Source organism: Cetorhinus maximus, chromosome 18 (assembly GCF_964194155.1).
Source record: "Cetorhinus maximus chromosome 18, sCetMax3.hap1.1, whole genome shotgun sequence".
NCBI lineage: Eukaryota > Metazoa > Chordata > Chondrichthyes > Lamniformes > Cetorhinidae > Cetorhinus > Cetorhinus maximus.
Genome location: NC_135896.1, coordinates 28,807,028 through 28,820,838, shown reverse-complemented (window position 1 = coordinate 28,820,838; position 13,811 = coordinate 28,807,028). Strand labels below are relative to the sequence as shown.

General features: G+C 41.3%; 1 protein-coding gene across 9 annotated transcripts in view; it reads right to left on the bottom strand.

The window, feature by feature from the left end:
- LOC144693023 (echinoderm microtubule-associated protein-like 5) overlaps positions 1-13,811 on the bottom strand; it is a 182,861-nt gene that overhangs the window by 134,832 nt on the left and 34,218 nt on the right. For all 9 annotated transcript variants that reach the window (XR_013579443.1, XR_013579444.1, XM_078562291.1 and 6 more), the window contains 3 exons: positions 9,006-9,074; positions 3,782-3,967; positions 1,283-1,418 (listed from right to left, as the gene is read on the bottom strand). Coding sequence is in view for 7 of the 9 variants with exons in the window: in XM_078562291.1 (XP_078418417.1) it covers positions 1,283-1,418; positions 3,782-3,967; positions 9,006-9,074 (391 nt within the window). In the remaining 2 variants the exon portion in view is untranslated. The remainder of the gene's footprint in view (positions 1-1,282; positions 1,419-3,781; positions 3,968-9,005; positions 9,075-13,811) is intronic.

Below are 13,811 nucleotides of genomic sequence, written 5' to 3'. Positions count from 1 at the left end.
GACTGCAGCGGTTCAAGAAGGCAGCTCACCATCACCTTCTCAAGGGCAACTAGGGATGGGCCATAAATGCTGGCCCAGCCAGCGAAGCCCACATCCCATGAAGGAATTTTTAAAAATTGATTGCCTACTTTTCTGCTGGTTGCTCATTCTTTAAACGCACATTTTGTCACATACAGTTTGCTCCCACTATATTCAGTCAACTTATGTTTGGTTGGTAGCTTAACTGATTAATTATTTCTTCAAAAATCATGCAAGAAAGGAGGTGCAATTATATAGTGCCTATCATGTCATCAGGACATCCCAAGGCATTTCATAGCCAATAAATTAGTCACTGTTTTAGGCAAACAAGGCAGCCAACAAACATGGTCAGTTAATGAGCTTTTCTGGTGATGGCTGAGGAATAGGTATTTGGTAGATCAACAGAATCTTCAAGTAGAGCCATGGGATCTTTTCTTGTCCGCCAGAACAGGCATACATAGAGAGCCTCAGTTTAACATCTCTTCTGAAAGATGATACATTTCAGTAGATTATACACTGAAGCCCTGGAGTGAGGCTTGAACCCACAACCTTCTCACTCAAATGCAAGAGGGCCACCACTTAGCCAAGCTGACACTTGACTCCTACAGATGCACAATACATGGAGGCCAGATGCATCCGAAGGCACACCTTCATGCAGAAAGTATTAGGAAAGTGGTAACCTACAGAAATGTAGTAAAAAATATTTTATAAAAATCACTAGCTTCTACAGGCCCCACTTTGCACCAGCTCAAGAGTGTCACTGATCAGACCACATATTTTCTCTTCCTTTGCTAGCCTGCTTACTGCTCCTGACAAAGTGATTTAGGGAAAGGAGCTTAATTTTGCATTCCTGCAGCAAAAGACCACAGAATGCCTCATATTTCCCCTGCTCCAGACGGAGGCCGTAGTTTTAAAGTGTAATTGAAGGATATTGGTGGGGTTAGGGAGGTAAAAGAGGGTGAAATTCTCCATCCTCTATTTTCCCAAATCAGGGCTGTTTTTAGGGAATTACTTAACAGTAAATCCCAAAAAATCACAACAGGATCTTTAGTCAAATATATTCATATTCCTAGACAAATATATTAACATTCATAGACTAAAATACAAGAGAATGAAGAGCATTATACCAAACATTTTTCAAAGCCACTTATTGCTCTGCAAACCCAAGATATCCACACATACATTCCCACATTCAGCCTTATTAATGAATTTTGATGCTAAATGAAAGTTTATAGATAGAAAAAGCAATAGGTTATTCGCTTACCTCTGTATCCTTGATCAGTTTCCCTGAGATCAATCAAAGTGATGGGCTGGAAATTTAAATCCCACAAGCGAACACAACCATCTCGGCCTCCTGTGGCAAATCCCTCTTCACAGGCATTCATGCTGAAGATTCCTGACTGAATGAGTTTTTAAATAAAGCGTCACTTTGTTGTTACTTTAAGTTAACTTTTGTAACATGAAGTCTTTATGTGCAGTATTACAAAACAGCCACATTTTGAAATATACATCAAACAGATCAAACGTTACCCACTTGTGCATTTGTAATTACAAAGAACAACCACCATTTTTTTCTTTATTCTTTCATGGATGTGGGTATCACTGGCAAGGCCAGCATTTGTTGCCCATCCTTAATGCCCCTTGAATTGAATGGATTGCCAGGCCATTTCAGAGGGCAGTTAAGAGTCAACCACATTGCTGTGGGTCTAGAGTCACATGTAGACCAGACCAGGTAAGGGCAGCTGATTTCCTTCCATAAAGGACCCTAGTGAACCATATAGGTGTTTACCATTACTGAGACTAGCTTTCAATTCCAGATTTATTAACTGAATTTAAATTCCACCAGCTGCCGTGGTGGGATTTGAACCCTTGACATTAGCCTGGGCCTCTAGAATATTAGTTCAGTGACATTTACCACTACACCACCATCTCCACTTGAATGTGTTGCTATTTGCAGGGCATTGAAATATGTACCAATTTTCATGAATTGTCTCTCCATGTCTTTAAACTGTTCTCTCTGAATTTGTCAAGGAAGCCATGGTCATGGGCCAAGGTGTCCGCATCTGCACCCATGATCACGCTAAACATACCTCAGTGGAAGTGGTTAGCAAATTCTGTGACCTTTGGTCCATGGTGACAGATAAACTGTCTCTTGATGTAGAAATTAATACATGCATTGGGAAAGCATCTACCACCTTTGGCCAACGCACATGGAATAACATCAAGCTGACTCTTAGGACCAAGATGCTGGTTGGAGGTTTGTGTTCTCAGCACCTTGCTGTACGGCTGTGAAACATGGACGATCCACAGCTATCAAGAAGGGAAGCTCAGCAACTTTCATCTTTGCTGTTTGCAGTGCATTCTGGGCATCTAATGAAAGGGCAAAATCACAAATGTGGCAGTCCTCTCAAAGGCAAAGCTGCCAAGTACGTTGGCACTCATTAAACAGAGGCGACCTCCCTGGCTCAGGTACATTCACAGGCTGGAAGATGGTCACATTCTCAAGGATTTTCTGTGTGGCAAGGTAGCTGGAGCCTGACAACTAGTAGGACAACCAAACCTTCACTTCAAGTGTGACATGGAGGCCCTAATCACAGATTCTCAATCCTGGGAGATACTAGCTGACAAGAGGAAAATAGAAATATCACCTGTGGGCTGGCATGTGTTACCATGGCGATCAGTGGCTACAGCAGCTTTGCCAACAGGTGCCAACACAGAAAACAGGAACCCACAACAACATCTGAGAACCATTTCTGATGCTGTACTTGTGGTAGCCTGCCTCTCACAGATCTTCAGCCATCAGCAAAAGCACACCATATGAAGCCACCCCGTCTTCAATGGATTTGAGTTGCTGCATGTTTATCATCTTACGCAGATGGAAGGATGCCACAGCTGACTACATGGAACATATAATTAAGTATGGCACTAATAGTACACAAGCGTAGTGCTTTTCATTTAGCTGTTTAAACTTTTTCAAAACTAGATCTGTGCTAAGTGAATGCGTAAAAGTTTTTTTTTTAAAACATGAGGCAGAAGGAAGCACGAGGAGGCTGACCAGACTGAAAGCACATGAACTTGTGAGAGAAACCGAGAGACAGGAAAAGAGAAAATTATTTTTGAAGTGTAGTTACTGTAGCTTTGTAGATAAGCACAGTAGCCAATATGCACACAGCAAGGCCCCACAAACATGAGTTAGTTGAGCACAATCTGTTTTTGGCGGTGGTGCGGAGGAATACATGTTTCTACTGCATTTGCCAGAGAGTGGAGTTAAGAGAAATGATTGGAGAGGGAAAACTAAGTGGCCAGGAGACTGCGGACTATCAACCCAGTGAGCCAGCTGCAGTGTGTAAATACTTTAATACAGACATTTCTGGTTGTCTTTGGCATTTATTTTTAATCATACTTATTTTTTCACCATCACTTCACCACTGATGACTAAATATGGGTCAAAATACAATAACACACTGAAAACTTCAGTAACCTCCATTTTCCCTTCACAGATGCCAAAGAGCCTGCTGTGCATTATCAACACGCTCTGATTCTATTACTTAGTTGGTGAAAGTAGTAAACGCAGGAGAACAAATGGCCATAATCTAACAAGTAAATGGCATTTAGTTGTTCAAAGCATTAGTCTGAATCCTCAGTCATATTGAAAGCAAAGTTTTCTAGAAGACCTAAAAATAAATGGCAAAAGAATTGACATATTTCAACACTTTATATTTTTTCATTCAAAAGCAATATAATTCCAGTCATACATACATACCCCATGTGCACTGTGGACAGTCCGTACAAGATTAATCCCTTTCCATACATAAATGTCACCATTTAGTGCTCCTGAATAAGTAACCTCATCACGTGCACAGGCCAGGCACAAAATCGTCTGGAGCTCTCCAGTTTTGCCAAACACGCCCCGTTTGGCTGCTAAGGCGTTCCCACATAAACTCCAAAACTGAAAAAGAAAATAAAAATCAACTTAGGTTTCTGTTACAAACACATGTACACAAAAGAAATGTAATTTTCAGATCTATGATTGAATGCCTAAAGAGAAAGCAGACTTTTTTTTTCATAACATACAGCTGTGCTAAACTTCATAACATGAAGGGCAAATTTGTTGGCAGACTATAGAATTTTCCTGGACTAAGAACAGAATTACAATTTATAGTGTCAAACTACTTTCATTGTTGTCCAGGAGAATGGTCCACATTTAAAAAATGTATAAGCAATTAAGTTATAATTATGAGCATGTACAGCCTCAACAATTGTATAATATAAAAATGGATGTGAGGCAGCATTGTAGCGAAAAGATGCTGCAGACCACTTAAAAAAAATGTCATCGGCATTAGAAGGGAAATCACTGCACATATTTGACTCACCAGCAATACCTTGCTATTTATATGCAACCTGCCCCAATATATCCCTCAAAAAAAGTAATGTGGCCTAGAGACAACATGTCACCTACAATATTACACAGAATCACAGCTGTCAACACTAAGATTCCCTATAGGTGTAACTGGATAGGACAAGTACATACCAAGGAGATTCTCATCGATCTACCTCAGAGGTTACTGCTTGTTAAAGGTGGGGGCCAAGGAGCTCATTTCCCACATAATCTCTCTCACGTAGCATCATTTAGAAGCAACTGGAAAGAGCCAGACTGCCTCTTCTCAAGTTTCAAAAAAGATTAATTTGTGCAGAAGATTACTTTCAGTACCTTCATATCTTTTTTTGGTTTAAACAGCTGAACATTAGTCAGGCCAGAGTGGTCTCCTAGATTAACTTAAATCACCTAAGCGAGGGTCAGAGGAATTTTCTAGATATTTTCCCTTTAATTGGCCTGGATGTTTAATGATTTTTGGGTAGGGTAGGGAGTATATTGTGATGCACAAGGAATGGCAGTTGTGTGGAACAAGCTGCCCTTAATTTTGTCTTATTATAATTGTTAAAAAAATCAGTTCTAGCCCGTGCAAACTGGAGATTCTTCTGGCTTTGTAACCAATGAGAAAAAAAATCATGGCCATCCCCAAGATCCTTCAATAGCCATTTATCTTGAGATATGTGGCTTGGAGGGGAAGTTGAAGATGGTGGTGTTTCCATGCACCTGCTGCCCTTGTCCTTCTAGATGGTCGAGGTTGCAGGTTTGGAAGATGCTGTTGAAGGAGCCTTGGTGAGTTGCTGCAGTGCATCTTGCATATGGTACTGCTATCACTGCGCTGGAGGAAGTGAATGTTCAAGTTGGAGGGTGGGGTGTCAGTCAAGAAGGCTGCTTTGCCCTGGATGGTGTTGAGCTTCTTGAGTATTCTTGAGGCAATGGGAGCAGATAATCACTGCTGTCAAAGCAAACAGTGTAGACCAGAGGACACGGGGCAGCACAATGACAGGAATGGTCAAGATGAGTGAATTAATCTCCACGTACCATTAAAAAAAAAAATCATGGGATGCAAGCATCGCTGGCATGGTTAACATTTGTTGCTTAACCCTAACTGCCCTCGAGAAGGTGGTGGTGAGCCGCCTTCTTGAACCACTGCAGCCCATCTGATGTAGGTACACCCACAGTGCTGTTAGAAAGGGTTTTCCAGGTTTCCTGTTACAGCAAGAGTGAAGGAATGGTGATATAGTTCAAAGTCCAGATGGTGTGACTTGCTAGGGAACTTGCAGGTGGTGTTCCCATGCATCTGCTGCTTTCATCTTTCTAAGCAATCAAACTCATGGATTTAGAAGGTGCAGTCAAAGGAGGCTTGGCGAGTTGCTGAAGTGCATTTGGAGGTGGTACACACAACTGCCACTGTATGCGGTTGTGGAGGGGGTGAATATTTAAGGTGGCGGATAGGGTGCTGATCAACTGGGCTGCTGTGTCCTGGATGGTGTCCAGCTTCTTGGAACGTTGTTGGAGCCGCAATCACCACAGACTTAAAATGCGAGCAGGAAGATGGCAAGGTCCCCACTTGCCACCCTCCCACTCGATTAAATATCCCTAGGCACCAAATTCACTATGGCACAAGATTCTGCCCGCAGGGTCATGGTAGGATTTTGTTGCTCATAACAAATGCTGGCTTTGCCAGCGATATTCAGATCCCATGTATAAATTTTAAAAACATATGGCGTGTGAAGTCAAATTCACTGATCTTAACTGCTCCTGTCACTCTTGTGCCATTCCATGTCCTTTGGTCTACACTGTTTGCATTGATAGCAGTGACTATTGCCTCAAGAACACTCAAGAAGCTCGACACCATCCAGGACAAAAGCAGCCAGCTTGATCGGCACTCCATCCTCCAACTCAAACATTCACTCCCTCCACCAATGACTCACGGTGGCAGCAGTGTGTACCATCTACAAGATGCACTGCAGCAACTCACCAACAGCATCTTCCAAACCTGCGACCTCTACAACCTAGAAGGACAAGAGCAGTGGATGCATGCTAACACCACCACCTGCAAGTTCTCCTCCACGCTATACACCATCCTGACTTGGAGCTATATCACCATTCCTTCACTGTCGCTGGGTCGAAATCCTGAAACTCTCTTCCGAACAGCACTGTGGGTGTACTCATACCAGACAGACTGCAGGAGGTTCAAGGTGGAGGCTCACCATCACCTTCTCCAGGGCAATTAGGGATGGGCAACAAATGCTGGCCTTGCCAGTGATGCCCACATCCCATGAAGCAATTAAAAACAAGTCCAGGTCTGAGTGTTGTCAAGGTTTTGCTGCATGCAGGCACAGACTGCTTCAGTATCTGAGGAGCAGCAAATGGTACTGAACACTGTGCAATCATTATCAGCAAACATCCCCACTCCTGACCTGATAAATGGTAGGTGACTGATAAGCAGCTGAAGATGGTTGGGCCTAGGGTACTGCTCTCAAGAACTCCTGCAGCCATGTCCTGGGATTGAGATGATTGACCTCCAACAGCCACCAACATCCACCTTTGTGTTAGGTATGACTCCAACCAGTGGAGAGTTTCCCCCTGATTTCCACTAACTCCAATTTTGCTAAGGTTCCTTGATGCCCCATTCGGTCCACTGCTGTCTTGATGTCAATGGCAGTCATTCTCTTTTCATCTCTTAAATTCAAGAAGGTCGAAGAGTCCAGGAGCCTTGCCAGAACCCAAACTGAGCATCATTGAGCAGATTATTGGTAAATAAGTGCCACTTGACAGCATTGTCAACAACACCTTCATTACCTTGCTAATATTTGAGTGTAGACTGATGGGACTGTAATTGGCTGCATTGCTTTTCTCCTGCTTGTGTACAGAACATACCTGGGCAATTTTCCACATTGTTGGGTAGATGTCAGTGTCGTAGTTGTACTGGAACAGCTTGACTAGGGACATGCGTGGATTTGGAGTGCATATCTTCAGCAATACAGCCAGGACGTTGTCAGGGTCCATAGCTTTTCATGTAACCAATGCCTTCAGCTGTTTCTTGATGTCACATTATGTGAATCAAAGGGAAGGTCATGAAGCAGCCAAAGATGCTTTGGCCTAGCATAATGGTCTAAGGAATTTCTGCAGTGAAGTGCTGGGGCTGAGATGATTGACCTCCAACAATCACTATAACCAGTATGTTGTGTAGCCAGTATGTTCTTGGGGCGCACAGCTTTTGCTGTATCCAGTGAGCTCAGCCTTTTCTTGATATCACGTGGAGTGAATCAAATTGGCTGAAAACCGGCTTCTGTGATGGTGGAGATCTGAGGAGGAGGCAGGCATGGATCATGAATGCAACCTTGCCCCTGGTCACAAACTCCCCAAATAAAACTTGCATTTTTATCTTTTTATTACTTTTTCCATTGATTTTTATGCAAAGAATGACAGAAAATTAAAAATGGTTGCTGAAGTAATTCATTTCCAGTATATGCAGTTTCAAAAATGTACATCAGCACTATAACAATTTTAAACCCAGATTCAGACAAACTAATAGAGTCCAAACAGAACATTGTCAAATCTGGGGATATGTTTTCAAACACATTTAATTATTGATAATGGGACCAAAATATCACCTTTATCATTACCCTTCACCTATATCTTTCTTTAAAGCTACCTTTTAGTAAATATCTTCCTCTATGGATGATGTTGGTTACAGAGGAGGCCTGCCTTCTTCAAAAAAATGGCTCCAGAGATTTCAACTGATTCAGGACTTTGGGTCTGACGTTTGGGACTGATATGGAATTTCCAGATCCAAAAACAGCCTGCCAGATGTGCAGTAGTTCTAGCTGAAAGTAACTTTTCCCAGATCTCAGTATACACCTGTTTCAAAGCCAGTAGCATGGCTTCCTGCAGCACCCCATCGATCTCAGGTTGACCTTACTGGAGACCAGATAATCATTATGTTCGTTATTTTTTTTTTTGTTGAAAGCGATTTTTTTAATTCAAGTATTGCTTTTCTATATGAAAAGAGTGAAATTCTCTGAAGAAGGAGCTAGTTTATTTTTTGCTGTGTTGTGACAGTTTTTAAATTTTGAGACTGGCCAGGGTGGTTTATCTTTCAGATATTTCTTGGCATGATTATGTTTCTTGATATCATAACTATTTTACTATCTTAGTGCTTTATCACTGCTTGCTTCACCTAAGGCAGGATGACAGAGCTGTGTTAAATCCTTTTCACTAATAACCTTCATTCAATATTTTATAAACCTAGGTACATTTTGAAGTACAATAATAATAGTATCAGTTTTAATTCTCATCAATTTGATCTGAATTCAGTTCAAATCTCCATAAAAGAGAACCTTGAACACATTAAAATATTCCTCATAACTAATTTGTCTTTAAGATTAAAATTGACAATTTAAATAAACCAAAATGATGTCAGTATTCAGCACGTAGGAAGAAACTTTAAGCAAAGTGATCTCAGATTTCAGAAAAGAATATAATACATGTGCTTAACAAATCAGATTGTTACAAATTAAATACGATTGATGTAAAATGTACATATGTTCATTTGGGAGGGGGTAGGAAAGAACAAAAAGACATTGATTCATAATTCCTTTGTACATACCTTTATATGTTTTACACCACAGCTGATCATTTTGTTTGGCTGGTGCAAGTCCCAAGAAACATCAAATATCTGGAAGGTAAATAATATCAGAAAGAAAAAAATAAAATGATCAGATTTACTAAAATAAAAATCAATACCCAAAACATACTTACTGGCATTAAATCTCTTGCTGATTTTATTCTAAATTTTGTAGATTTTTAATTGCTTTGTCAACCTCAACACCCAGCCCACTAAAGTACTTCAATTGCTATAAAATCAAATAGTTTATATTAAGTCCCTGGATCTAAATGATTAATGTTGGTTAGGATTTGCAAATGTCCCAGCATTGAACTAAATAGCACATTACTCAGTGCTGTCCCTTTCTTCCCCCACATTGACTTCATTTCCCTAACACGTACTTACTCTTCTTGCTTTTCTTCAACCAATTCTTCATCTATATGAATGTTTTACATTGGACTCTCACTATTAATTGTAAAAGCAGCCTTTTATGAAGAAACATAGAAAATAGGAGCAGGAGTGGGTTATGCAGCCCTTCGAACCTGCTCCACCATTCAATATGATCATGGCTGATCCTCTGTCTCAACATCATTCTCCCGCTCTCTCCCCATACCCCTTGATGCCTTTAGTGTCTAGAAATCTATTTCCTTCTTAAATATATTCAATGACTTGGCCTCCACAGCCTTCTGTGGTAGAGAATTCCACAAGTTCACCAACTTCTGAGTGAAGAAATTTCTCCTCATCTCAGTCCTAGATGGCCTATCCCGTATCCTCAGACTGTGACCCTTTGTTCTAGACTCCCCTCAGCCAGGTGAAACATCCTCCCTGCACCCAGTCTGCCCAGCCCTGTCAGAATTTTATATGTTTCAACAAGTTACCCTCTCATTCTTCTAAACTCCAGTGAATACAGGCCTAGTCAGCCCAATCTCTCCTCATACAGCAATACTGATATCCCAGGAATCTATCTGGTGAACCTTCACTACACTCCTTCTTATGGTAAGTATATTCTTTGAGGTAAGGAGACCGAAACTGCACACAATACTCCAGGTGTGGTCTCAGCAAGGCCCTGTATAGCTACATTAAGACATCCTTGCTCCTATACTCAAATCCTCTTGCAATGAAGGTTAACATACCATTTGCCTTCTTAACTGCTGGATGCACCTGCACGCTTGCTTTCAGTGACTGGTGGACGAAGACACCCAGGTCCCTTCACACATCAACATTTCCCAATCTATCACCATTTAAATAACACACTGCCTTCTGTTTTTCCTACCAGGGTGGATAACTTCACACTTACCCATGTTATACCGCATCTGCCATACATTTGCCAACTCACTTAGCTTGTCTAAATTGTCTTGAAGCCTCTTTACATCCTACTCACCACTCACATTCCACCAAGTTTCGTGTCGTCAGCAAACTTGGAAATATTACATTTGATTCCCTCATCTAAATCATTGATATATATTGTGAACAGCTAGGGCTCAAGTACTGATCCCTGCGGTACCCCACTAGTCACCACCAGCCACTCCAAAAAAGACCCATTTATTCCTACTCTGTCTCCTGTCTGTCAACCAATTCTCAAGCCATGCCAATATATTACACCCAATCCCATGAGCACACTAACTTTTGCACACTAACCTCTTATGTGGGACTTAATCAAAAGCTTTTTGAAAATCCAAATACACTACATCCACTGATTCTCCTTCATCTATTCTACTCGCCGTGTCCTCAAAAAACTCCAGCAGGCTTTGTCAAATATATTTGCTTTCATAAATCCACGTTGACTTTGTCTAATCCCGGTGATATTTTCGAAGAGTCCTGTTCACCAACGATTTTTTTTTGGGAAATCTAATACAGTTTGCAATTGTCCAGGTGGACTATCCATTCTCAAGAAAGGTCAACAGTTTCTCAGCCAGTATTCTCTTATAAAGCACTGGCTATTATTTGAGTACTCCACTTCCTTGAGTAATCACTTCCTTGATGATCCTTTTACTGTTTGTGGCAATCGTGCACCTTGTACACTTACCATCATAGTGCTATCATAACTTCTTTCTATTGTGTTCATCATCTGCAACTATGCTTATTTGTAGTTCCCTTTTCCCTGCTCCAGGCACTGTTTTGACACATTTCTAGTTCCCTGTAATCTTCCCATTAGGTCCTCTTTCCTTTATAGTTTATGTGAAGTTTGTTCCTTTTTTTTTCAAATTTCACTTCCCAGATTGTTTGGTTGCTAATATAGCCACACTATTTTCATTTATCCTTCTTAGCTCTGAAGTATTTAGTCCTCCCACTTATTAATCTTCCATGACATAAAAAGCCCCTTAGCTCTTTTAGCTCTGTTAGAAGCTTCCAGGTGATTTTGTAGTTTTTCCCTTTTCTCTAGATTCTATTTGTTTTCTTTCCCATATATACAGGGGAGCATGCTCTTTTTAATAAAAAAATCTATTTTATCCTATATTTTGTTATATTCATCTCCTCTACTATGGAATGCATATTTTGGTTATTCCTATCACATCATAACTCTGTCTCAACAGTGTGGACACAGGGATTGTGCAGTAAAAATTATATTGCCATTTACAACTTTCTTTGAATTTTCCTTTGGCATTGCTGTGAGTAGAACTAAATCGATTGGTCCCAAGCAGATCACCTCAATGCAAAACAACAAACTGTCATCTTCTTCCCTGATTAAATGGGGGTTTTTCTATGCCACAACAATAAGGCATAGCTATTTTAATTTTTCTTCAAACTTCCCTAGGTAGGACAGATTTTCCTTAATTAAATTGTGAAATCTGGAAATCAGTTCATCAACAGCTGGGCTATCGGCTGTACTCATTCTTGAGAAGGGTGTCATGAGCTCATGGGAGAAGCACTGGATTACAAAAAAAAAATCAGCAGTGATGAGCTTCAAGATTACAATTCTGAGATATGCCTCAAAACTGCAAGCTTCAATTTTCTACACATTTGCACCGATAGAGCTCCAATTAACTCCTAAGCACATGGACTGTTTGAAGAGGATATGCAACAATTAGATGTAACTGTAAAGAACTGGTACTGAAAACATCCTAGGTGGATGAAATAAGGACATAGCAGAGACTCTGGTCATGATTTTTCAACCCTTAATTATGTAAATCCTTCTCATGGAGCGAAGAGTGGGCAATGTGGGCAGGGGGAAAACGATAAACTGTGTGACTAGATCGGTTAGTCCAATATCGATTGTGGCTATACTCTTTGCATTCATGGTTTGGGATAAAGTCATGGCGCCTTTAGAAAGACATGAGTTAATCAAGGACAACAAGCAGAAATTTGTTAAAGGAAAATTGTACTTAAGCAGTTTGAGAGTTTTTTTTAAAAAGTAATTGAATGGATGAAAGGAATGCAACTGGTAAGTGCATGTTAATACAGGTTCTGAAAATCATTGTAGAATCATAAATGACAAAGGAGGCCATTCTGCCCCTTGAGTCCATGCCAGCTCTCTATAGAAAAACGCAATCAGTCCCATTCCCCCATTTCATTCTCGTAACCCTGCAAGTTCATTTCCTTCAAGTGCCCATCAAATTTCCTTTTCAAATCATTCATTGTCTCTGCTTCCACCAGCCTCAGACAGAGTTCCAGATCATTACTATTACTGCATAAAAAAGGTATTTCCTTACATTCCCCCTGCATCTCTTGCCCCAAATCATAAATCTGGGTACAAGAACCTAGACAATCAGCTAATGGAAACAGCTTATCTTTGTCTATCCAGTTCTGCTGAAGGGTCATGAGGACTCGAAACGTCAACTCTTTTCTTCTCCGCCGATGCTGCCAGACCTGCTGAGTTTTTCCAGGTAATTCTGTTTTTGTTTTATCTTTGTCTATCTTATCTAAACCTATATCACCGCACGAGGCACAGGATAGAAGTTTATTTAACGGACAGGAAACAAAGTCATGGTATATGAATATTGCTTGGATTGGAGTCGGTTTCATGTTGTACCTGGAATCAATACTAGGCCCACTTTGTTGTTTGGTTTACACAGAATTGAATAGAGGGTGTACAATCACAAATTTGTGATAACACAAAAGTAGGGGTTCTGGTAAACCATGAAGGGTACTGTAAATGACTTCAGGAAGACAGAGGGGCGCCAGATGCAATTTAGTGTGCGTTAAGTGTGGGATAGTAGATTTTTGGAAGAAAAACAAGGAATGGTAGTACACATGGGGCTGAATTTTCTGTTCGTCGGGCGGGCGGAGCCGACACAATTGCAGGCGGGCGCGGACCCTATCGCCGCCGTCGATCGGGGTCGCACTGCCATTTTACGTGGGGGGGCCAATTAAGGCCCACCCAGCGTGACGTCTGCGGGGAAGCGCTATGCGCTCCCTGTGCGGACGGGGGGGAATCCCTAAAATCGAGAGTGCACTCTTTCGCGCATGTGCACGAAAGAGCGCACTCATCTCTCTGAGGCTAAGTGCTGCCTCAGGGAGATTGCCTCGGCTTTTAAAAATATTAAACATAGAAAAAAAAAAATTCCCTTACACGTCCCCTCATGTGACATTGTCACATGAGTTGGGACATGTTCATAATTTCCATAACAACTTTATTACAATTTTTAAAACCCTACATGAAACCTCATCCCGCTGCTGGATGAGGTTTCATGTTTTTTCTAGTTGCCACCGGGGCTCCTGGCCTGCCCGCCAACCTTAAGGTTGGACGGGCAGGTCCTTTAATTGCTTAATTGATCCTGTCAATGGCCTCAAGTGGCCATTGACAGGTCGGCCGGCCCGCAGCTGATTTTGCTGCGCCCCCACCTTCCAGAAAATTTAAATGGGGCAGGG